Source organism: Balearica regulorum, chromosome 17 (assembly GCF_011004875.1).
Source record: "Balearica regulorum gibbericeps isolate bBalReg1 chromosome 17, bBalReg1.pri, whole genome shotgun sequence".
Taxonomy (NCBI): domain Eukaryota; kingdom Metazoa; phylum Chordata; class Aves; order Gruiformes; family Gruidae; genus Balearica; species Balearica regulorum.
The window spans coordinates 11,960,577-11,984,453 of NC_046200.1; the positions used below are offsets into that span (position 1 = coordinate 11,960,577).

The 23,877-nt window shown below is 41.1% G+C and overlaps 1 protein-coding gene across 12 annotated transcripts in view; it reads right to left on the bottom strand.

The window, feature by feature from the left end:
• SFI1 (SFI1 centrin binding protein) overlaps nt 1–23,877 on the bottom strand; it is a 35,611-nt gene that overhangs the window by 2,790 nt on the left and 8,944 nt on the right. For 6 of the 12 annotated variants that reach the window (XM_075769983.1, XM_075769992.1, XM_075769990.1 and 3 more), the window contains exons 6-31: nt 23,688–23,782; nt 22,042–22,159; nt 21,673–21,775; nt 20,337–20,493; nt 19,412–19,573; nt 18,902–18,972; nt 17,656–17,748; nt 17,197–17,294; nt 14,650–14,731; nt 13,560–13,738; nt 13,237–13,312; nt 12,357–12,452; nt 11,858–11,934; nt 11,081–11,183; nt 10,476–10,572; nt 9,651–9,811; nt 9,141–9,215; nt 8,781–8,855; nt 8,218–8,406; nt 7,244–7,485; nt 6,197–6,292; nt 5,223–5,535; nt 4,387–4,534; nt 3,494–3,617; nt 2,686–2,788; nt 1,881–2,129 (exon numbers count right to left, since the gene is read on the bottom strand). In XM_075769983.1, the coding sequence (XP_075626098.1) occupies nt 2,022–2,129; nt 2,686–2,788; nt 3,494–3,617; nt 4,387–4,534; nt 5,223–5,535; nt 6,197–6,292; nt 7,244–7,485; nt 8,218–8,406; nt 8,781–8,855; nt 9,141–9,215; nt 9,651–9,811; nt 10,476–10,572; nt 11,081–11,183; nt 11,858–11,934; nt 12,357–12,452; nt 13,237–13,312; nt 13,560–13,738; nt 14,650–14,731; nt 17,197–17,294; nt 17,656–17,748; nt 18,902–18,972; nt 19,412–19,573; nt 20,337–20,493; nt 21,673–21,775; nt 22,042–22,159; nt 23,688–23,782 (3,241 nt within the window). In that variant the 3' untranslated portion in view covers nt 1,881–2,021. Of the gene's footprint in view, nt 1–1,880; nt 2,130–2,685; nt 2,789–3,493; nt 3,618–4,386; nt 4,535–5,222; nt 5,536–6,196; nt 6,293–7,243; nt 7,486–8,217; nt 8,407–8,780; nt 8,856–9,140; nt 9,216–9,650; nt 9,812–10,475; nt 10,573–11,080; nt 11,184–11,857; nt 11,935–12,356; nt 12,453–13,236; nt 13,313–13,559; nt 13,739–14,649; nt 14,732–17,196; nt 17,295–17,655; nt 17,749–18,901; nt 18,973–19,411; nt 19,574–20,336; nt 20,494–21,672; nt 21,776–22,041; nt 22,160–23,687; nt 23,783–23,877 lie in introns of those variants that run through there. The other 6 variants (XM_075769984.1, XM_075769987.1, XM_075769985.1 and 3 more) reach the window with 6 other exon arrangements.

The following is a 23,877-nucleotide window of genomic DNA, read 5'->3' on the forward strand; positions in this document are numbered from 1 at the left end:
TTGCTATTCCAGGCCTTAAAGATTTTGTTTGTATGAGAGGCAGTTAACTTCACCTCTTGGATTAAGGGTTGGAAGACATGGGGGGTTATTTTTCCTGTGTGATGCAATGATAGGGCAGTCAAAATAGGCTTTTACATTCTGCTGTGTATCATCTTCATTGTTGCATTGTCACTAAATTCTTGAAGAATTAATCCCTCTACTTACAGAATAATTTCAGGTACTTCAGGACCAATTTTTATTGCATGGAGTGAAATGCCCTGTGCACTGACTGTGTATAAAAATATTGTGGATCTTTGAAGCAATCCCAGGTTGCCTCCCAGGTGCCAACCTGGCCCTCCTCTAATGGACTGGCAACACTGTCATCTTATTCAAAATATAAAAAAACCCCACACCTGCTCTGACTTCTGCCCTCATACTTACCACTAGGAATGTGTTGGGAGCTGAAAGCTCTATGCTGAAGCTTCATCCTACAGCTAACTGTTACTTCACGTCAAGAAGAGTTAAAAGTCTAACACCTTGGGTCTGCTGAATGTGGCACTATATGGCACTGACAGAAACTGGTGCCAAAGTGAAGAGGAGGAATTGAGTTTTACAGCAATGTATCAATTGTTTTTAGAGAATAAACTGTTTCAAGTCCAGACATTCAGACATTTAGAACTGACTTTCCTGTCCAGAGCTTGTTGAAGCAGATATGCTTATAAATCCTGCCTTTCTGCTCTCTGAAAGATTTCTCATATTACTTCCCTGCTTGAGCCTTGGGTGTTTTTTCTGCTACTTCAGGGAGATGGTAGGCTTTGACCAGCTCTGATTTCCTGAAAAAAAAATCTTATCTTCTCTGTAGGCACTGCAGAAAATAGATTATTGTTTTGTTGTATCAATGTCCAGTTTGCCAAGTCCTATATGCTTAGCTTGTCATCAGGAAAGAAGGGATGATAAACCACCTTTAAGTAAGTGATGTAGCCCAGCCATGACACTCATGATGGTGGCTGTTTGGGTGACAAGCAGGAGAAAATTCATTTGGCTCCGAGAGCCAATGTTTCCTTACTTTACACAGGGAGGAGTTTGAAAGCTTGAAGTGGCTGTCAGCCACCTATCTTGTTAAACTTCTTGGCATTAGCAAGTTACTCCTGCAGCAGTATTTTACTATATACAGGTTATAGAAATGTGCACTTTTTTAAACCATTGAGAGTGAGAAAAGACTAAGGCAAACATCAACCCCAAGAGGATAAAGCTATGACCAGTTCTTTTGGCTAAACTTCACTGTCATGTTAACAGTAGAAAGAAGATTTGTTCCAGTGCATGAAAGACAACTGAATCTTTCCCCACTTTTCCACTGGGGCCTATGACATCCAGACACAGCCAAAGCAACTTTAAGCTTTAATTTCTTCCTACTCAGCATCATCATCCACAGTATCTGAAGGTTACTGTTAGCCTAGTAATGGAGTGGGGGTTACCTGATGTTTGTTTTATTAGAAATCTAAGAAGGAGGAGAGGATTCAGCATGCCCGTGGCTGTTTTTGTGATGGTCTTAATACTGTGCAGAGCTAGCTGAATAACAAACATTACTTGTTATGCAGTGGCCAGTACTGCACCCTGGATGTGAAAGCAAAGTTCCTAGAGGGTACTGATAACGCTGTGACTTTCTCCTGCATGGAGAATCCATTTAATTCTTCAACTGTATCAGTAGCACGGTATTTTTGTATGTCAAAGTGTATGACGACTTACTGACACTAACTCATTTAATTGCAAACATTTTGAAATAAAGAGTCTTATCAGTGTTGCTTATCTTTCTGAAATGCCAGGGTAACCTAAACTAGGTACTGAGTGCAGCACCAGGTATGTTTAGCTCCAGTTTTGTTTTTAACCAGCTGTAGTAACAAAATAAACCAAGCAAAAATATTTAATTTATAAAATAAAAATGCCATACATAGATGTAAGAGAACATACACATCTTCCATCCTCCACTGCTATGAAAGGGGCAAAAAGTCCTACCCACGAACTGGAAAACTGGTTCAGATGCATCATATATTCAGAGCAATCTGGATGTCACGCAGGCGGGCAACCAGGTTCTGCACATGATGCCTCTCTTTTAGTTGTGCTTTGGCAAGAGTGTTGATCCTTGCCTGCAACTGAAAGTGAAGACAATTGCATGAGTTGTTTGTACAGCAAGACAGCATTTAGTTTTTTTCACAGAGGAAGAGTGAATGAGCTCTAGCACCCTTTATATTATCCCACTTAAGAACCATTAAGTGACAGGATTGTGTCACTTGGGAACAGCCAAGTACTGGCTAGCTTGAGAGGCAACAGTGCAGTACCCACACACATGGCTGTATGAACTGGCAGACTGGGAGCAATGCAGATGCAGTCACTGCAGTTTAGCTACTTTGTCCTGAGAAATTGCGGAAAAAGTTTGAGACTGAATTTGCTAAAGGCTGCTGTGTAGCTTGGAAATAGCCTTAGAAAGGTCTATTGGAGCTGGAGTTAAATTTCTGAACAAACAGGAAGATGCATCTACACAGCAGTCTGTGTTGCTTGACAGCCCACTTCTGATAACCAGTTTCCCTTTTCTTGGCATTTTAATAACAGCTGACTGCAATTCCTCATAACTACCATCAGCCTTTAGGCTAAATGCATAGCATAGTGATAATCACTTAAGTAACTTCAATTTGTTAGCTATTTACACACCTGGTCCAATTCTTCCTGAACCCCTTGTACACCATCTTGGTCCTCTGGCTGCGTGCTCATTTCTAGCCACTTCTGTAGAATCTGTGCTTGCTGCTGACAGAACCTGTTAAAATGGATTAGAAGGATTCTTACTCCAATTAGGAGCTCAGCAGTCTAAGCCAACTTAGACCTGCAATTGATACTTACAATAAGACCCAATTTTTTGTCTCAAACTAGTGAATGATGTCTTTAAGGAGAAAAAAAAAAAAAAAAAAGGATGCTGGAAAGCAGAGAAATCTGTCTGAAAGCTGTTGTCTCCTAGTTCCTACTCCTAGTTCCTGACTTCTTCCTTTCCTGACAGTTGAAGCCCCTCCAAGCCCCATTTTCTTTTAAGCATTTTTGTAAACGCCTTTTTATCCTAATAGAGAAGTCAAACCCCAGCCATGTTTTTTTGAATTGACAGTTGGAAAAGCTTAAGTCTTCACTCCTCATGACAAAAGAACTGAAAGCTAAATTTCAGCTACTCTGCCAAGTTCATTTGCACTGCTTTCAGATTAACCCAATGATACCTTTGTCAATGCTTTATCCGATAGCTGCCAAAGGTGTAATTAAACCACTTGCTGACTACAAAAGAAGTTGCACATGTACTCTTTCCTATATCTGGAGTGAACTCTTAAAAGGAGAAAATAAAAATCTCTAGAACTTCTCTCTGTTTCACTCACAGTTCTGCTGTGAACAGACTGGTTATTTTCAAAGTAGATATGTACAAAAATGCAATATTGAGTTGATGGCATGAGGAAAGGCCAGCTAAAGGGGCTTTGCAACATACTTGAGTTCTTGCTTCCTGCTGAAATAATATTGCATCTGCTGTTGGATGTGTTGGAGTTCAACTTCCAGCTTTCTCTGTAACACTATTTCTTCTCTGGAACCATGCTCCCTTTCTTCCCCTTCAGCTGAATGGAAGACACAAGGCATAAGCAATGGAAGGAGAGTAGACTTACGCTGTTTCTTCTTATCAAGGAAGGTCAGGTAGTAAGTGGGAAACATGAAACTCAAGTTCTTTTCACATGTTTTATCACCCTGTGACATGTACTTATTCACTCAAAAGATCAGGTACAGTGAGAGGGCAGGAGTCCTGACAGCATTAAAAGCTCTCAAGACTCATGTTAAACATAAAAAAAAAAAGAGATGAGAAATGCTCTAGTACTACAAATGCTGTTTTGGCCTATTCATGATTTGGTGCTTTAATAGTAAATAAGTAGGAAGTCTAGTTCCATGGAACACAAATTTCATGCCCTTGTATTATTAAAAACACCATCTCGAGAGGTCTTAGACATCATCCATCCCCTTTACAACCATACTGTAAGTACAGGGAAAACTTGGAGAACCTTACTGGGTGAATTCTTCCCCCCTGAAGTGAGTTCTGCTGTACATTCAGCCCTGAGTATGTGAATGCCCCAGCACTTGAGCACATTCTTGCTAAAAGAAGCTGACCCCTAGCAGCTCCCATCCTTCAATCCCTAGAACAGGGCTTTAGCTCCCTAATTCAGCAGGGTCCACAAAACCATTATCATCCCAAAAAGGAATGGCTGATATTCCTCACCTCCTGATGCAGGCAGACAAGACTGCCTTGTCTCCTTTACATTCTGTGGAGCTGACCTGCACTCTTGCACATGTGGGAAGAGGAAATACAGCTGCTACAGTTTAGATCTGAGGACATACCTGCAGTTTGGTGACTCCATTTTCCCACCAAGTCTTCAGGTGACAGCAAATGTGGCTGCAAATTTGGTCGCAACTTCTTCCCCACGGAGTCCTGTTGAGGGTCTTGGGAATGGGCTCCTTTGAGACCACTCACAGGCTGGCCTCCTCTCTACAAGGTCAGAATGATACTGGTTTTTTACTCAAAGGGTTGTCTTGAGTGAGCCCTACAGGTAGGATGCACCTGACCTACTAAGCCCTACTCCCACTCAGACATCCCCTGTGGTCACTGAGCCCCTCTCATAAAATACCACAGAAGCAGCAGAGTTTAAAAAGCAGGCTCTTTCATTTCTAGCATGGAGATACTTTATCAAGGTTAATGTCTCCCATTCTGTGTAGGACAGAGGAGTTTAAAATGCAAGCACATACTTGCAGGTGAAGTGAATTTCAATTTTTGAGATTTAGTAGCCACTGCTACTAAACTGAGTTACTCTTAAATCCCTGTAATCTGGGTGGCAAACTGTAACTGCTCTGAACTGTGTGAGTTCAAGTCAATTGCTAGGAAAAGCATCCTGCTAGGAAGGACACGAGCAGGAAAAAAGGTATGAATTACAGTACACCACACACATAGATTGGTCAGTTAGTGAAATATTGCTTCAGACTGGTGGTAAACAGTTCTTGGGCATTCACAGCCAGTTAATTTGGTCAGCTTTTAAGATGACAGCTAGAATAAGAACTGACTAGCTCAATAACCAGATGGGCAGTCCAGAGGAGGCACAGGAAAAAAAGAGCAATAAGCAGCACACGTGTTGACAGTAGCCCAGTAAACACACTAATTTTTCCTTCAGAAATACACTCACCATTTCTGCTCCAGCTTTGATTTGGGGCACAAAAGATGGAGACCATAGCTCTGGCCTCTGAACAGCATGGCGCACATCCTGTGTCCACAGTGGTACAGACGGGAGAGGAGCACGTACGAGAGATGGATAGGAATGAGTGATATTGCCCATTTGAGATGGGTGTTTACAGGTACTTTCTTCCATTTGAGGTGTTGGCATTAAGTTCCCAGTCTGCGAAGAACATTTATTCACAGATGTTTGCTGAAAGGGTGCCTCTGACCTGTAAAGGAAGAAGGATGAGGTCCCTGTACATTGTAACCTGTTGGTCTTGTCCCTTGCAAGTCAGTGCAAAAAAAGGGAGAAACTTGTTATTCCCTTGCACACAGCTGTCCACTGTCCAGTTAGCTGCTTTACTATGCAGAGGAAACCCCAATTTAAGGGGAGGGGAAAAAAAACCCAAACCAACCCCCCCCCAAAAAAAAACTTGAGAGAGAGAAACATCACAATAGTTTAAAAAAAGGCAGCAAAGCACCTAAGGTATCAATTACTCCTACCTGCCCTCCTCCAAATCCTCCACATTTATCCAGGCTGAAACAAGTTCTTTAGAGCTGTGAATTAAACCATTAACAAAATCCTGCCTTATTTTGGCTTGGGGACAAGAGAAAGTGGGGATCAGAAGCAGCAATCTCAGATAGGTTTTGACAGGAAATATTTCTCTCTCTCTTCTAATTGCAGAACAGTTTCACAAAAAAGTTCAGTTTAAACGTCAAGTTTCAGCTTCTATAGTAAGAGTAGTTTGAGTTGCTTTCTTATATGAAGCAGACAAGAAACCTGAAGTTTTTAAGATCACCGTGGCTTTTTGATAGAGCAATGCACCGTCCCATAATTACTGAATGTTCTGTATTATGAAGGTAAGGGGATTTGAGGGGATAAGCATAGCATAAAGCCCACTGTAAGTCACTCATTTTATTTACTTTTAAAACCAGATTTTCTACCTAGTGAAAGGAGGTCCCAGCAGTTCCTTGCTTTCTAGATATTCCAGAAGGAAGTCATGCCTCTGTGGTGGTAACTTTGCTCGTCGAAAAGAACTTCTGAAAAGAACAAACAGAACCAATAATGCCCCAGATTCATGATTATTTTAAATTGGCATAAGCTGGTATTGCACCTAAAGAAACAGTCCTATTCCATCATTTGTCCCTGCTCTGCAATGTTCCCCTTACATGCAATAATAATTTTTAAAGATTAAATTTCAACCTGTATTAGTGTCACAAGCTGGTTCACCATATGAATAATTGTGCCAACACAAGGAGTGGTGGAAGGGACAGAACTGAACAAGGCAGAACTACTTTTGGCAGCATATACTATCTTAAAGAAATGTGAAGCTATCACCTTATTTCCTTGTAAGGCTCCTGTCCTAGACTGAGAAGGTTCATGGAAGATTCTTCCTTGTAATTGCCCCATGATCAGTAAGAACTTTTAAAAAAGAATAGCTTCCTCAAGGGAAAGAAAGGAGCAAAAAGAAAGTTCAGTTTCTACACTGCCAGGATCTTGATGTCTATCATTTCATCAGACGCTATATATGACTTCAGTGAAAAAAAGAAGAGCTTCAGTGTCAGCTCTAAGTTGCTCAGGCAAAATAAGCTCTCCTGATGGTAAAAGTCATATCACATACATCTTTCAAATGCTTCTCTGTGTAACTGTTCCTATGACAAATGACCAACGCTCCATGAATTCATAGTTTTATATTGAGAAATGCATAGTGGAAAGTATATAGCTGAGCTGATTCTACCTGTCGCTGATATGTAAGTATAAAGTCACAAATCTTTCATTATTGGTGGGCTGATGTATGCATTATGCAGCCGCTCTTGCGTAAGTCTGCAGTGCCAGCCATATGATGCAGAGTCAGAGAAAGAATAGGGAAACTGCACAGGACTAACAGTGATCAGTGCGAAAACTTGGGAATAAAAAAATGAGAGCGACAGACTACATATATGCAAAACTACATATATGCCAGAGAAACACAGGAGGGACTTTACACTCACAGATCACTGAGAACCGAGTCCCCATCAGCAAAGTGAAGTGGTAGATGACTGTATTTTGAAGGCCATGGCTCTTCCTCTGCCGAATGTCCTCTTGTCTTGGGGCTAACATCAGGCATTTTAAATGTGACTTGCTTCTTCAGAGGTGTCAGAAAAGAACAAGGCTTATTTAATTTCTTGGAGAGAGCCTTCTGTTTCCACAGCATGGCACAACGATACACTGACTGGTGAACGTTGTAGGCTGCCTGCCAACACAAAGAATAGTAGAGCATTGGATGGCTGACAGTAGGAAGCAACACCAGGCCACCCAGGGAGAAAAACACTGCCGAAAGGAACTGAGATTTCTGATGACCTCACAGCCACACCAGCTCTCTAAGCTAAATTAGCAGCTCTACTGTGGTAACATTTAGGTAAGGAGAATTACCTGGGTACTTTTGCAATGAGGCAGGCTGCGCATTAGCAAATGGAACAGCTGCTTTCTTGAAAACCTGGACAAGAGCTGGAAAGCCTCCCAAGGAGCAGGAAGAGAGCAATCAATATAGGCATCCCTATCTTCCTTTCCACGCACAGGGCTGGGCTGATACTCAAAGGCAGAAGTGACACTAACCCACATTTGAAGGTATAAGGTGCTAAAGCTAAGACAGGATTAGATGCAGCCTCTAATGCTTCATGCTAGCACAGAATTTAAGGACTCTAACCACAAGCAAAGGTTTCACCCAGCTATATTGTCTGCAGTAGGAATTGGCCAGTTTTGAAACAGCATCATTAAGAAAGGTTCCCAATTAGCAAAACAAGTCTGAAATGCTCTAGTCTCAGCTGAATGAAAGGACAAGGTGCTTTGCTTTGAACCACAAACAAAAGTCTATGTTAGATCCAAACAAAAGCTGAGATGTAGGGCTCCAAAATGCTTACATACACACACAAACACACACAGAGTAGATCAGAGCAGACCAGTCCTGGATGTATCTGAGCAATACCTTCTTGTTCACCTTCAGCTGGCACTGGGCCTGGACCTGTCCCTGCAACTGTTTCATGTCAGCAGTGTTTCTCAAGACCCGGGTTACACCTTCTCTCAGAAGAGGAGCATGGTAAACTCCTGTGGATGTTTCAATGCGATCTTTCTTCTGCTTTTGCCCCTTGGAAAATCTGAGCCAAGCATCAAATACCTACAACATGAACAACACACAGCTGCGACTGTTGCAAAGACAGGTTCTGGGCCAGGGACTCCCCCTGCAGACAGGAACACTTTCCCTTCCCATGGATAGTAACAGGCAGTGGTACAGGAGGACACTACTACAAGGACAAAGGGAAAGGGATCTAAGTCAGCTGAGGCTGGATGGGGGAAAAAAAATGTGTAATTTTTTTAATCGGATAAGAGGATCTAGGGACAGTTTTCCAGCATCCTAAAATAACATATAGAACCCCCAAGATGAAAGGAAACAGATATTCAATGTGCGGTCTGCCGACTGCAGTCAAATCTGCGTGTGATCTGCACATCTGCAAATTCACTCGTCTGCCCCTGACCCCCACACACCCTTACCTTCCTCTGCAACGAAAGGGACCAGTGCCATAATGCTTGCACTGTCTTCTGCTTTTCCCATTGCTGCTGCAACATCTATCAGGGAAAAAAATTGCACAGCACCCAGGTTAGGAATTTACATATCCCACACCAGAAACTCTAGCTAAATGGAGCATCAAAGAGGAAGTGCTGGTGGAGCCATAGCAGAATAACCTACTCAGTTCAGCAGTATATGGCAAGGTGTCTCTTGTGCTAATGGAACCAAAAATACAGAAAGTGTTTAAATAAAATTTTGTGGTCCTCATGTGTAAATGGAATACGAAGGAGAAAGGATAAGGATCAGCAAGGAGCTAGATACCTACCCAGGGGACAATTCCTTACCCGTGTCTTCCAACAAGAGAAGGAAGCAGAGCAAAGTCTATGAGTCATTAGCTGATCTCCCTGTCTCTGTAGTAGCTGTAAGGCAACCAAAACAGTGAGTCACTTGCAGACAAACCCCACTTATCTGAGCCAAATGATACTGGAGCAGAACACGTATCAAATGGCCTTCATCACCTGCCCTTTGTTTCATCGAGGCCACCCTCAATATTTAAGTGCCCTACGGTGTGACCCCATTTGCAAATATCTATGAGCCCAGCAAGGATTTCATTAACTGTAAGTGATCCCACACACTGCAAACCCAGCTTGTCATTTCTTGTTAAGTCTATCAGTTCTATCAAAGCTTCTTCAGGCAAGACACAGGCATGTTCCTTCCTCCTCAATGCACAAGGCTGTCACGCTCCTCCTCAGCCAAAACTACCATTCCCTTCACCAGGGGACACGGCCTGCTCCTCCACACCCACAACTTCCCACCCTGGGTCACTGGCTGAAGAGGTTGCTGATCCTTCTCACCATTTTCCCAAGACAATGCTGATGATATTTCTTCCATTTCAGCAGGTACTTCTGGAGTAGGTGCTGCTGGTGGTGCTGCGCTGCTCTGTGCTGCTGGGCCCTCAGCATCAGAGACTCCCCAGTTAATTTCTTCCAGTGAAGAAACAGGGTCTGTAAATGCACTGTTAGAAGAAGATAAATTAACTAATGTACCAAAAGGAAGCTATTCTCTCTGAGAGTATCAAGTGATCAGCTGCTCTTCCAGACTGTTTTAGCAATACTTAACACTGACCATCCTCAGCACTAGGAAGAAGGATCATGAAACACTTTAGGTAACAGACAGCAAGCCGTGACTTGCAAGTCTTCCCTGCTGCCATCAACACTCTTTATAATCTTTAGGAAATTATTTGCCCTCTTTGCGCTTCAGAATCCTTATGTCAACAATGTAGCTGGTGCCACAAAAATGCTTGCAAACTTTGAGGGCCTTTCTGTATTAATTACTAGAGAAAGACTGAAGCAGCAATTGATAAGATTATTTGCACTGCCCTCAAAACAGAGATGTCTGAGCCTCTCAAAATTAGTAATGGAAAATGCCTTTGAGGAAGGAAGTGTTGCCACCCCTTATATAGACAAGGAACCAATAGAGAAGCGAAAGTGACGCAAGAAGCCTCACTCACTGGAGTCCCAAGTCATTTCCCATTCTACGAGGATATCCTTTGCAGGCTTAATAGACCATCCAGTCATTTCATCTGTACAGATGACACAAAAGACTGCCCTACTAAGCCATGTCTTTAAGGATCATACACAGATAAATCTTTTGAGAGTTTAATGTCTCCATCAGCTCACCTATATCCAAATATTTTCTGGCCTCCATCACAGCTGTCATCTTCTGCTGACGGTAATACACTTGTAGCAAGGCAGTGTGTCTCCACTGTAGCAGCACCTAAAGATACAATACAAACAAGAGACAGGATACAGATTGCTACTGCAATGTTCTGTGAAAGGGAAGCAATGTACTCCACATTGCTGGCACCATAACCATTTCCATCTCATTTTTCACATAAGGCTCAGGAGGACAGTGCAAATTTCCTACAAATTAAACACAGCAGTACCTCAGAGGGTCCCCTCGGTATTTTTCAAGGTATTCTTCTTTTCTGTCCCTCTGCCTACCCGCTCCCCCTCCCAGGTAATACTACTATGCTGTATCATACTACTGGTTTTCCCTTCCTTCTAGGAAATGGGGTGAAAGAAAGGAAGAGGAAAAACCATGAGCTCACTCAGAGACAACAGTTTCAGAGATGCGTGTAAAAAGATGATAGGATTCCCGCTTTTTAGACCTTTCTTAGTAGTGGCACTTGGATGAAGTTTTTGGTCCTTCCAATTGCATTACCTGACCGCTGCCTGAACTAACATCTGTACTTAGACCTTGGTATCTGCTATACAGACCCTACCTTTGACAGGGTTATTCTCCTGTAGTGCTCATCTGCCTGTGTAGTTGCCTTAGCTTCATGTATAAGAGCAAGGGCATTTTCTCTCCATGTACACAGAAGTTGTCTGAAGACAAAATAAATAAAAAAATTAAACAACAAACATAAAACATTAAGAATGATTCTCACTTATTCATTTAGCACCTTCCCACTCACAGGGGAACCAAACCCAGCTGCCTCTATAAACTCAGTCTTGCAAACCAACTTCTGCCCCTTCAGGTCTCTGCTGAAGAGAGGAGTGCAAAAGCAGTGTGAAAGCAGAACACACCCTTAAAATCTAGCATCTTAAGCTGAGTCAGTCAGGCTCTGCAAGCGACTCAACTTGTATACCATAAAAACAAATGAAGTAGTTAAAACTAAACCAACTACAACCAATACAAAGTGATATTATCTTTAATTGCTGTCCTCACTATAATGCAAGACAGTCTCTACATCTTCCAGGCTGCTTTAATATCATGGCAGTCAGAATCCATGCACTGCAGGGAATGATAGAGTTTGCTGTCTGGTATCTCTCGTGGGACTAAACACAGATTAAAAAAAAGTTAAAAGCAAAACAGATGGCAATCCAGGAAGAGGTTGACTTCTTTTAGCTAGATGACCTGCAGAGAAACAACAATGCACAGCAGAGTCAATTTCCGCTCCTGAACACAAAAATTTACAATGGTGGCAGGGAAAGAAAAAGAGTAATTTGACTGCAGTGCAGTCACTTCTCTCATGCTGCACAAGAAAACACAGGCTTACCGCAGCAGTAGTCTAGTGCGCTGTTTCTCCTTTTCAGCTACTTGGTATAGAATGCACTGTATGTTACGTTGGTAACTCTGTAAGAAAAGCAGTGAGAGGTAAAATATCCCTCAACTGTCAACATCTCTGAGAAGATATCTGGAAGCTCTTAGTACCAGCTTAGTAGAGCAGTAGCAGCAGTACAGTATAGGAAAAAAAAAAAAAAGAAGTTATAGCCACTGAAATCAAATGCTGTTTTTCTGAGATGAGTAGTCATTACACACAAGTTAATGCTAGCTATTACATACCCTTCACCAAAGACACAAAATTACATTGGTTCTTTTGCTCCAAAAAGCAATGCTAGAGCTTATACAACCCTATCTACAATAGCCTCCATTCTACCTTGCACACTTGGTGTGTAAGCGCCTAGAGTGAAACAGCATGGCAGCTCTTCAGTTCTCATTGAAGCATTTAAGCACACACAGACAAGTCTCACAAAGAAAAGGACATTCCCTCCTACCTTCCAGGCTCCGAAGGTCTTGCCCAGTAATGTGTGCCAATAGTGCATGTCTGCTTGCACCAACTTCCTCCACTTCTCACGCTGATGTCCCACATACTATAAAGAGGGAGGAAAAAAAGAAAAAAAAAAAAGATACGTACACATGGTAGAGGAAAACAGGCAAGAGCAGAGAGCAGAGGGAAAAGGACCATTCCCAGTCTCTGGGGAAACATCAATCTTTTCTCTTGCTGTAATATGTTCTCACTCAAACTGGTGCTGCACTCTGCCAGTCCTCCGAAAGGCCTAGCTGAAGCTTGAGGCTTTTTTCCCTCCACCCTTTTTAGGACTCCTCTTGAAGACTGATGCAATTCACTCAAGTTAACAACTTCTGACCAATGGACTAACATGAACTGTAAAATTTCTCATAGATTTTCAAGCCATGCTGCAAGGCACATTTGGTAGATCATGTCATGGCAAGGAAAAGGCCTGGCATAAAAGCAGAATGCCATCTGATAGGGCCTGCCATGACCTGTACAGACCACACACCATGGCCTTGCTGCAAACTTCTAACTTCAGTAAAGTTTGAGAAGGACATACACAGTACCAGCTAGGAACAATTTCATCACACTAATTCTGGTTATATTCCCAGCTAAATCTCCTAAGCTATAGTCCCATTCTCAATACACCTGGACAAGTGAACAAGAAATCAAGGAACTCCCCCTCCTCCCTACACAATTCCTGTTCTGCACACACTGAACTGGTTTTATTCACCTGGAAAGGAAGGAGAGCTTAGGAATGACTAGTGTTTAAAATAAACAATTTAATTTCTAGCCATATGGGTACAATCAATCTGATCGTAAGAAAAGGATTCAAGCTCTTCCCCATCAGTTAACTCTCTCACCTCCCTCCACTTGTTCCAAGACTGCTGCAGACACTTTGAATAGTGAAATCTTAAGACTTGCATCTCCTTGAGCCTCCTAAAGGAAAAATAATTTAATTATTTCTCCTGCAATGCAATCCATGTTACTGCTACTGCAATCATCTCTAGCACAGGCGTGAGTCCACACTTGCTATTTTCAGTAAGTCATTTACTGAAAGACAAACCTGCAGATTCTAAAGCACAAATAAGGAGTCAGAGTCATTGTGAATAAAATGCTGCTTTGTCCAAAGTAGGCCACCACAGGGCCAGTCCAAATAATTGTCTCTTTAAAAAAACCTTCTTACTCTGTTTTCCTCTCCTTAGTATTTTGCTTCCACAGACAGAAAGTCTTTAGCAGTAGCATGTTGCTGTAGTGATCTTTTGCAAGAACCAAGCCCTCTTGCTCCTCCAAACATGCAGCTGTTCTTCTACGCCAGAAGCACCAGAAAAAATGCAATAGTTTCCTTTCAAAATGAAGCACAGCCTATAACAGAAAGAAGGTGGCAATAAATTCATGACACAGGCCAGTTCCAAACAACAGAAGACAATTCCTTAAAGGTGACATGCACAGAACTGTCCAATGTTTGTTTTCCTCTTCTCACATTGAACAGCAATGGATGTATGTCAAAGTCCCTTTGCTGCAAGTTTATGTGAATGTGTTCTACAGGTACCTATATGCATGTGGATAGAGAAACTTTTAGAAGAAAACAGCCAGCCAAAGAGGAAAAATACAAGCTGATAAGTAGCACGTGAAAGACTCCCAAAAACCGATAAGCTCCAGAAGCCAGTGCTGTTGAATTCACAAGAACTGGTAATCTCAGAACACCAAGAGTCAGCCATATCTGCAAAAGGCCACCCACACATGCTACCATCAACGATGAGTTGTGTAACTCAGACCACATAAAAGGCAGCAGTGGCTGCTATATATAAAGACTACGTGATTATATTTACATCTCAGGAAATGAAGGACCCCCTAAGAGATTTTCTGGACACCTACCTAGAAGCAAATAGTTTGTCAGTAAAACCCTGCACTTCTTCAATAGGTTGGGGTTGGCTCTTTATTACTATTATTGTTTCAACCAGGTAACTATGAAACAGACGGAGTGTGAGAAAAAGAGCACACACATATTTATTGGGTGAGGAATAAGTGAATGAACTGTGTGAATAGCTACCCTCTAATAACAACAGCTTGATTCTATTATTAATCAACAGCTTAAAAAAAGGTGATTAGTAAATATTGGTTGTAATCTGTTTCCCCTGCCTCGATCCCCCACCAGGGTAAAGGGAATTTACAACACTCCAGTCCATCTCCTGCCAACCAATGTTCACAGACAGTGACTAAGACATCACGCCTTCCATTTCCTAACCAAGGCCAGGTAGAAGAGTTACATTTACCCTCTTCTGTCTCATTTGGTATTCTTGCTGCTTGCAGACCTTCAGCAACCACGTGTCAAATACTTGTCTCATCAAAACCCTCCTGCAAGCAAAAAGGGAGAATGTCAGCACAGGAGAGAATTCCTTCAGAAAAGAGATTGATTTTAGGAATGTCAAAAGGCCAATTCCTCTACAACTTAAATAGTTACTTGATTTTTCAAATCATTCAAGCCTTCTTTGGAATTCAGGCAGCTATGTGTCCTCATTATTCTCTGGGTTAAAAAATGGACAATTTGTCCCCTGAAATCTTACTCAGAACACATGAGACAAGATTAATGAATTTTCTGAAGTTATTAGAACTCCCTGCTTTCATTCAGATCATTCAAGAGACTGTTCTGACTTCTGATCAATCAGTTTTATTTATAAACACACAAAAAGAAAAAATTATGTAACAATCTTTTATTTCTTCTCCACTGTAAATATAGTCCACTCCCTCCTCCCTTTGAAATATTTTGAAAATCCTACTCTACTTTTTTATTAAAAAAACAAAACCCAAAACAAAACAAACATTATAACAGGCCTTGAAAAAAGTTATAAAAACAAAGAGTGGCATGGTCCGATCTCAACACTGAAGGGATTCTACCGAAGCCGCCTTTTACGAACAAGGTCAGGTTAGTTGCTCTCATTATCAAAGCTTCTTTCTCTCTAGATGAAGATCATACTTGCTAGTCTGCCTCCTCTCCAGGGATGCACAAGAATCATTATCAAATAGTATCCAAAAAAAAAGCAAATAAAATTGTGCTGGCGCACTATACATCTCTCTCACAGAACAAGCATATGGTAGAAGCGTCCTACTCCAGTAGTCTGAGCTACAGCCTGGTGGAAATAGCACTCAGTTCAAACTACATCAGTTATTTCCAGAACTCAGTCATGTGGGCACACTAATCAGACTGTCAACCAGTCCCAGCTCTTCTCTAGTCTAAAGAGGTCTAAAAGATATTTTGGATTCTTAGCAGGTAATTTTCAGTAAGTAGCTGTTACAGCTCATTACAAGATTGGTAAACAACATTAGTTAAATAAGTCTTCCTGGAGGGTACTGGCAGTTGCCAGTAAGAGCCTTTGATCTGTAGACAGTCACAAATCTCAACTGATGGCTCTTCTGGGTTATCTCCTGGGTCTTACCATCAGAAACAGCAGTCAGAGCGCTGACTTGTGAGACAGCATGTATGTGCATCAGAGACCCAGAGGAAAGCTGAGTTCTGGTAAGCTGCCATGAAAGTTTTACTTAGGTCTGGCTGGAAAGCAGCCCTAGACCTCTGAACAAGGAACATACTTGTAATTTGTTCTTTTGTGTTCAGGAAATAGGTTTTCATTTATACTCTCTAAAGAGCAAAGATTGCTCACAAAAGCATTCCTGACCCATGGAATCAAGGTATGGCTACAGAACCAACAAGATCCTTCAAACCACCTGTTCACCCCTTCCTTGGTGAGAGAGATGTAAGTTACATTGCAGCAGTTGCATGCTCCAACTCATCTTAAAGCAAACTCTGCTGGGAGGATTAGAAGAAATGAGACAGAAGTTTTATTGAGTGTAAAATACTGTTTAGGCCACAAGGTAGTGAGCTGTAGTAAAATTAAATGTCTTTTTGAATGCAGACTGTGCTAAGGAGAAAAAGAACATGACACATGAGCTTGCATGGCAGAATGAAGCTTCCCTTCTTTCCCTTATTACCCTGCATCTAATTTAAACCAAGCAACTCGTGTGGCTCATTGCACAAATATACTAACACGGGGACATCTCAACAGGCTTCATTTGTTTGAGAGCAACACCATAATATTGTGGTTGAAGTGTTTTCAGTTTCAACTCTAGCTCCAGGATCTGAGCACTGTAGAGTACAGCATGCTGTGCTGAGTAGCATAGATTTGTCTTGTAGAGGGCTCATTCTCTCCTGCTAAGCTTCACTCAAAAATCAAGAAAGTTCTAAGGGAACAAAGTTTAGAGTATTTGCACATCTTGCATTTTTGGAACCAACTGAAAGCAGCATTAAGAACCAATAGACAGAGGAAGTATAAGAATCAAATATATACCCTTTCAACTTCATCATAACAAACAGGTACTCCCCACCAAACGCCACAGGTCAAATTTAAAAGCCTTCTGGCTACTTTATTAATGTTGACTTATTCCTAAAACTAAATAAATTTAGCTTCTACAAAAAAAGCATTACCTTCACTCTTACAGTACCTCTAGCAGCAAAGGTAGCATACATGAGCCATGAACTCCCCCCCAAAGTAAAGCACCAGCTAGTGTTTTGAGCTTTGTCCAGGCTCATGCTGCAACCTACTGCTCTAACCAGTAAAAATCCAGCTCTTAAATCTAAACAAGTCTCAAAGTTAGGCTTAGTCAATCTCCCTCTCACATTTCAGAGAAACAGGAGATGCAAACTGTCCATTATTCATAGAAAATAAGAGCAACTGGCATCAGGATGGTCAAGCTCCCAAAGACATTAACATTCTAAAAGAGAACCAAAGGCCCACAAATCCTACATTTGTATGTATTTCTCCGCATACCTATAATGGGCATGAGCGACTGATGTTAAGGCCTGCTGCTGTTCTTCCTCCTTCTCTTCCAAACGGGACTTCCAACAGTTCCAGAACTTCTGCAGCACCTGAAATAAAACAACAAAGAGGAGAAGAATGTGAAGAAAGAAATTATTAAATGTCCTAATAAAACTGCATGCTGCAGTAGTTGCCTCCTGCACTGCTTTATCTACCAAATTCATTTGAATTTTTCTGGTAAAAGAAAAAACTACCACAAACATAGGAAAACAGAAAACTAAAATAACGTATCTGACGTTATTTTAGCCACATAGGAGATTTTCTGTGGCTATTAGTATTTAGGAACAAAGCCACTGATTGAATAAAAAAGTATTTTGTGAAAAAAAAAAAAGTATTTTGTGAAAAAGGTGAAAGTGGAAGGCAATAGCACAACTCAAGAAAAACTAATACAAAAAAAGTAGTCAAACTCACTGTAACTTGATGCTGACGGTATGACAGATTTTTTCTCATTTGCTGAAGACGAGTGTTCACAACATTCTGCCAAAGACCCTTAAACCCAAGTTTCTGTAACAAGAAATATAAGTAACTTTCATGTGATCCAAATCAGCAAACACTGATACATTTAGAACAGGCTGCACCTTACAGACAATCTATCTTTGATGCTACTCCTTGCAATAGCTAAGATTTATGATCTTGTCAAAGCCATGCATCAAATTCTTCTCACAAATTGTCACTTCTCCAGCTAAACTAAAATTCCCTTGCATTTTCCTAGGATTTTGTTGTGAAACATCTAACTCCTTATTCAGCTATCAAGACCACTACCAAGTCCTTTCCCAGTGTATCTTTTCCTTCAGTTCAAGATTGATAACTTTCTCCTTATCAAAAACAGAAAAGATCCACTTCCCTTTTAGGTCTCCTCTTTCGGTCTACAATCCCACAATACCTTGATTCAGGGATGAACATGGTAAATAGCATGATGAAAGCATCCTGCCTGCCTTAAAGTGCTCTTACAGTCACTAATGTTTTCCATCTATGATCCAAACAAGTTTACTGCCATTCTTTTGATGATCAGTACTGATCATCAAAATAATTCAGTTGAAAATAATTCAGTTCCAAAAAAGCTGGAGGTTTGCTTGTGCCCACCTTTCAGACAGTTCTCCAGGATTTTATTAAAAAAGGAAAAAAAAGAGAAAATGAAAAAAAAAAAAAAAAAGACGACGACTCTTACTCAACTACCTGCATATGCGTAAGCTATTTTTGGAGTCATGTGAAAAGAAGGATGTATGCATTACTATAGAAGGAAAAAATAATTCTTGTAATAAAACAGTGTAAGCAGACAGAAACATTTGGGGTAGAGGTGAGGAGGGAAAAAAAAAAAATCAGGGAAAATCAAGGGGGAAATGCAATCTCACAGTGAGATGGCCAGGGAGCATGGTACCCAATATCATCAAGATTCATCTGCCACTTCACCAGTTTCCCAATTGGAAGAGTAACTCCTTTGGAGATCAGCACAGTTTCCCTGTTTGGACTCAACTGGCAGATTCCAGACTAGTTGGAATTTAGAAACCTGATGCTGAATCCAAACTCACCATGGCAGAAAATGGTGCATACCCCACTTAACACCCACACAACACTGGTATTAAAGGCACATTGCTAGTCAGAAGTATTTTAATTCTCTCCAAAGCCTCTTCCACCTGACACATAACAGTGTTCTTACCAACAGATGATGCTTGTAGTGGTTTTCGGCCAGCTCACACTGTTGAGTCTCTTCCACACACAGTACAACATCTGTCACTGAGTTAAAGTATCTTTTACACAGAAACATCCATCCTGATATATACACAACCTTCTCCCACAGAGGGGCACTAGATCTCCATGTAAATTTGCTTCAATATTTGAATTTCCCACACTGTTAAATGTGCAAGTTTTGATTACAGTCAAGTTTTCAGATTTTGTTGGCTTACCACAATACAGTTCTGATTCACTGTTAAGTAAGGAATTCCTCTCCAACCTTAAATTATCTTCTGCAGGCTCTTAGCTGTCAACAGGCTAACATACTGTAATTGCAACTGTTTAATTGTTAGTATGGCCTTACGTACATCTTTCTAATGATAACATTTGTTGTCACCCACGCTACTGCATAACATTCCTGCTTATTAAACAGATCTTTTCCCTGCAGAAATGTTTTCAACCTGTCCCTGCTAGGGACTAAATACAGACTGGATACAATGCTTCCAGCGTGCAAAGGCTCTCCGTACAGCAATCCTTGCTGCTAGTTTTTCAACATCCTTTTGGTGAGCATGCATTCTTCTCCTGCATTCCCATGACAGCCGCCAGTCAGAGAAACACTGCCAGACTATTCTGCTTCGGTGATGCTCTTGGGCCAGAGCTAGAAAACAAACACACAAACTACTCATGACTTGTTCCATCGTGGGCTAATTTATATCAGATGAGGCCATGACTTGTAAGCCACTGGTTCTGAAGTGACAGAAGCTCGAACACTGAAAAATGGTGGTAAGAATTCACAGTAACACTCAGCTATGGACTATATTCTTCCTACTGATCACAAAGGCAGTTTTAAATCAGTAACATACTGTACTGACTTAAGAAGGGAAGTTAAGATGCTGTGTCACTTGTTCAACATAAACAAGCTTGCTTTCATTTCAGCATACTTCTATTACTGGTTCCCAGATATCCAAACTGGATTCTTTTCCACAACCACCAATCAACAGGGAATTCACACAAATGTCTGAATTCATTCCAGTGACTTCAAGGGAAGAAACAAAAGAACCAGTGTAATAGTCTTTACTATCCTGCATGAGTTGTGATTGTCTGATTAACAAGAAAATCCACACATAGATTGACTGGTAATAGTCCTGAATATGTCTTTCTCACAGATATCTCTGTCAGAATACAATTTGCAATGTGCAAGTTTTCATCCAGGGAACCATAAAGCATTTTCTTTTAAATCACACGGAAAGCAGGTGAGCTTCCTAACAGTTCAGTATGTAACCTTAGCTAGCCAGGCCTGTGACAGTGTACAGTCCAAGTTGCATCTCATCATCTGTTGAGCAAGCAGAAATACTGCAGCATCTGTGAAACATCACTGTGCCCTAAGCAAAAGGGCTGAGAACTGTTCTGTCCTAACTCACCTTTCTGATGTTTCTTTGCCCTTTGGAGGTTTAAGTATCCCAGCCATGCTTCCATGCATCTCTTCAACTCCCAGTGCTGATGGTGAGTTACCACTCTAGCCTCCTTCTGCTTGTTGTTCAGGCTGTATAAATACATCTCTCGCCACTGTAACCAAGCCTAACAGAACAATGGAGGAAGGAGGGCAGTAAGGGGGAAAAAATGGACAAGATTAGGGAAGAACAACAAAGAAAAGAGGAAGAACACACAGGCAATAGGAAATTCCATGTAAAATCTCAAGGTAAAAGTCATGAGCAATGAGGTTCCTACCCACAAGGGAAAAAAAACCCAACAAACAAAACCCAGCAAACAAATGCCAAAGGAATGTCAGCATAGAAAAGGTCAAAGAAAGAATGTCAGTATCAAACTTCTTTTTTCCTTTTTTTGGATACTTTTGCACTTTTTCCAATAAAAGGTCAAAATAATACTTTTTGGACAACAGGCTTTCTTTCAGACAGAGTATTTTCATGTAAAAGAGAATCATATCTTGAGATATGATAAGATGTCCCAAGACACAAGTTTATCTCCTTAGTAGAATATTGGCCTCAGGCAGTGTTGCCACCTCACAGCAAAGGCTCCTCCTGATGGGATAGTGGATTGGACCTCTGTGGAGTTCGGCATTCTAGAGAGCTGGATGCAGCCACCCCTCATACCCTGCTCAAAATGCCACAGCTGCAAACACACATCTGTTACCTCTTATTTACCTGTGGCTAGTTCTCCAGTGGACAGAACTCTGATACTTTCACTATCATCAAGCACTGTATAAGACAGTAATAATTCCTTTGGCCAGTCTGCTTCCTAGCAAATATAAGACATGGATCCAGTTTGCTTTGCCTAGATTTCTTGTAAAGAATTTTTTCTTGGGAAAAAAAAAATAAATTGTTTTGACCTTCATAGAATCATACAATATTTCAAGTTGGAAGGGATCCGCAAGGATTATTGAGTCCAACTCCCTGCTCTTCGCAGGACTACCTAAAACTAAGCCATATGACTAAGAGTGTCATCCAGATGCTCCTTGAACTCTGACAGGCTTGATGCTGTTACCACTTCCCTGGTGAGCCTGTTCCATGACCAACTACCCTCTCAGTGAAGAACTTTTTCCTAACATCCAATCTGAACTTCCCCGACACGGCTTCATTCCATTTCCTCGTGTCCTAATATGTTCTTCCATCATAAATACTGTAATTTGCAAAGCAAATGAGTATAAGACCTATTTTTTATTAATCTGCAACATATCAGTCACATACGTGTGCAACTTAAACATTAGAAATGGTAGTAGCTGGAGCTCCTGGGACTTACTCGAAATTGCAGGCTCTGGGCCCAATGCTGTAGAGCCAAAACATTCATTTTATGTCCAGTGCAGTTCTGGTAGTGTTGTCTTCTCCACACTGCCCACAATATGCTGCCAAAACAATGTTACAGACACATTCAAATGCAAGTTCCATAGTTCAGTGCAAGAAATCACCTTCCTCTCACTGGAAAAAGATATGAACAACAATCTTCTAAATTCACAGTCTGTGGGCATACCAGAAGAATTCAGACCCTTGTCCCTTCCCCCCCACGAATCAACCACAGAACAAAGTCACTGCAGGAAAAGATAACAGAACACAGGTAAAAACCATGGCCTTATGGTCAGTGCCTCTCTGCCTATTTCCACTCCATCCTTACCGCAAACAGCTTCTTTCCCTGAACGCCAATGCCACAGACTGCATCCCATGTTTTGTCCTTTGAACATCAACATAAACCAGCCAGCACTGCCAGGTCCTGAGCAATTTTTGCTTCTTCGCTGTGCACAACAAAAAAAATTACAGCAAGAATCTGGTATTTTTAACCACTTCATTAACACCACTAGTCCCTGACCTCCAGTCCCCTCAACCCACGGTGACACCTCGTGGGAAACCCTGAAACAACAGCCACCAGAGCTGCAGCCACAACCAACCATCCACCCCGGCTGCGGGTGTCACACCGACAAGAATCTCTGAAACGCTGACAGCATCATGCCACTTGTTCAGAGCAGCGTGAATTATCAGACAATGGCACCGCTTTGTCTTCAGTGCTTACAGGGTATATAACTGTATAACAATATTCAGCGTAACAACCTTATTGGGTAAGAATTACAGGATTTTCTTTGGTTTGTTTAAAAAACCAAAAGTTCATCAGCTTTTCAAGAGTTATTCTCTATTACAAGCAAAGAAATCAACCAGAAACAAGTCAAGTTTATTTAGCAGGCCGGTCACACAGCTAAAACCAGAAGTGGTGTCACAAATTCCAATTTAGCACTATCTGCAGTGCGCTGCACTTTCTCCTCACAACAGTCTGGCTTGTCAGAACTGACAATATTGAAGCAAAGTTGTTAGAAAAAAACATTGATTTTATGCTACTTTACACTTACACTAAAAATAACCCACATTTTTCTTAAGATTTCCTTGCAATCTTGCAAATCAAGAATTAACCTACCTTAAATCAGGTTTCTTAGTCATGAAGATAGAAAAGTACACATAGCTGCTTCTGTAAGTTCTCTGGCCTTACTCAGTAAGACAGAAAAACTAGATAGCCTATCAGTTTGTTTCCAAAGGTGCCAGTCTATACAATATTCTGAGGCAAAGAGACCAGTTAACTTATTTTGCATATCAGCACAGAACAAAACCACAGTATCATCTTTAAAAGAGAGTCATCCTCCTCTTCAGGGAAACAGATATTCCCTGAAACCAAAGGAAGTTGAAACCAATACAGGCAACTTCATCAGTAGGACAAATCCATTGCAGAGCAAAGAATCTATATAATAAGACAAGGGGCACTTCAAAAGCTTGGGCTTCTTTTCAATTGCAAGACACAAGCTGGAAGGAATAGTGAATACAGATAAAATATGTGCCGTTAATACCACAGAATTATTATCTAATTTCTATAGCCACAGCTGATAGAATGTTTATTGGAATTCTCTATCCAAAAAATACCTACTTGAACATACATTGTGATAAAAGTAAAAAAAAATGAAACCAACAACAAAAAAATCCAAAAAAACCCCCAGCCAAACCACCCCTCAAAAACCAAACAATGTAGTTCTGAGCAGATGGAGAGGCTCTTAAGCATATTCACTAACTAATGATATAGCTACACAGTAGTGCAAACAGGACCCCCCTGCGTGCTTTAGACAGACGACCATCTGTACCTAAAAGCATTACACTTCCATGGGGTGGGGGAGGTCAATGTGCAAACATGTACAAGGGACAGAGATTCTATGTAAATATTCCCCTTGGAAACTCCCAGTCAATACTTTCCCAAATCAAGGCAGTTACCATCACTTCTACACTTACCATGGGACTCTGCAACATAGTATTTGTTCCTCTTTTCTTGTTGCTGGCATACATAGGCTCTCCAAGCCTTGAATATCAAATTACAGAGTAAACGTCTGAAAAATGAAAAAGGCACCATTCAGTGAAATAACAGCTAACAATGCCTAGAAGTAGGATTCTTTCAAGTTCAGTTGCACTCTAAATATACGTT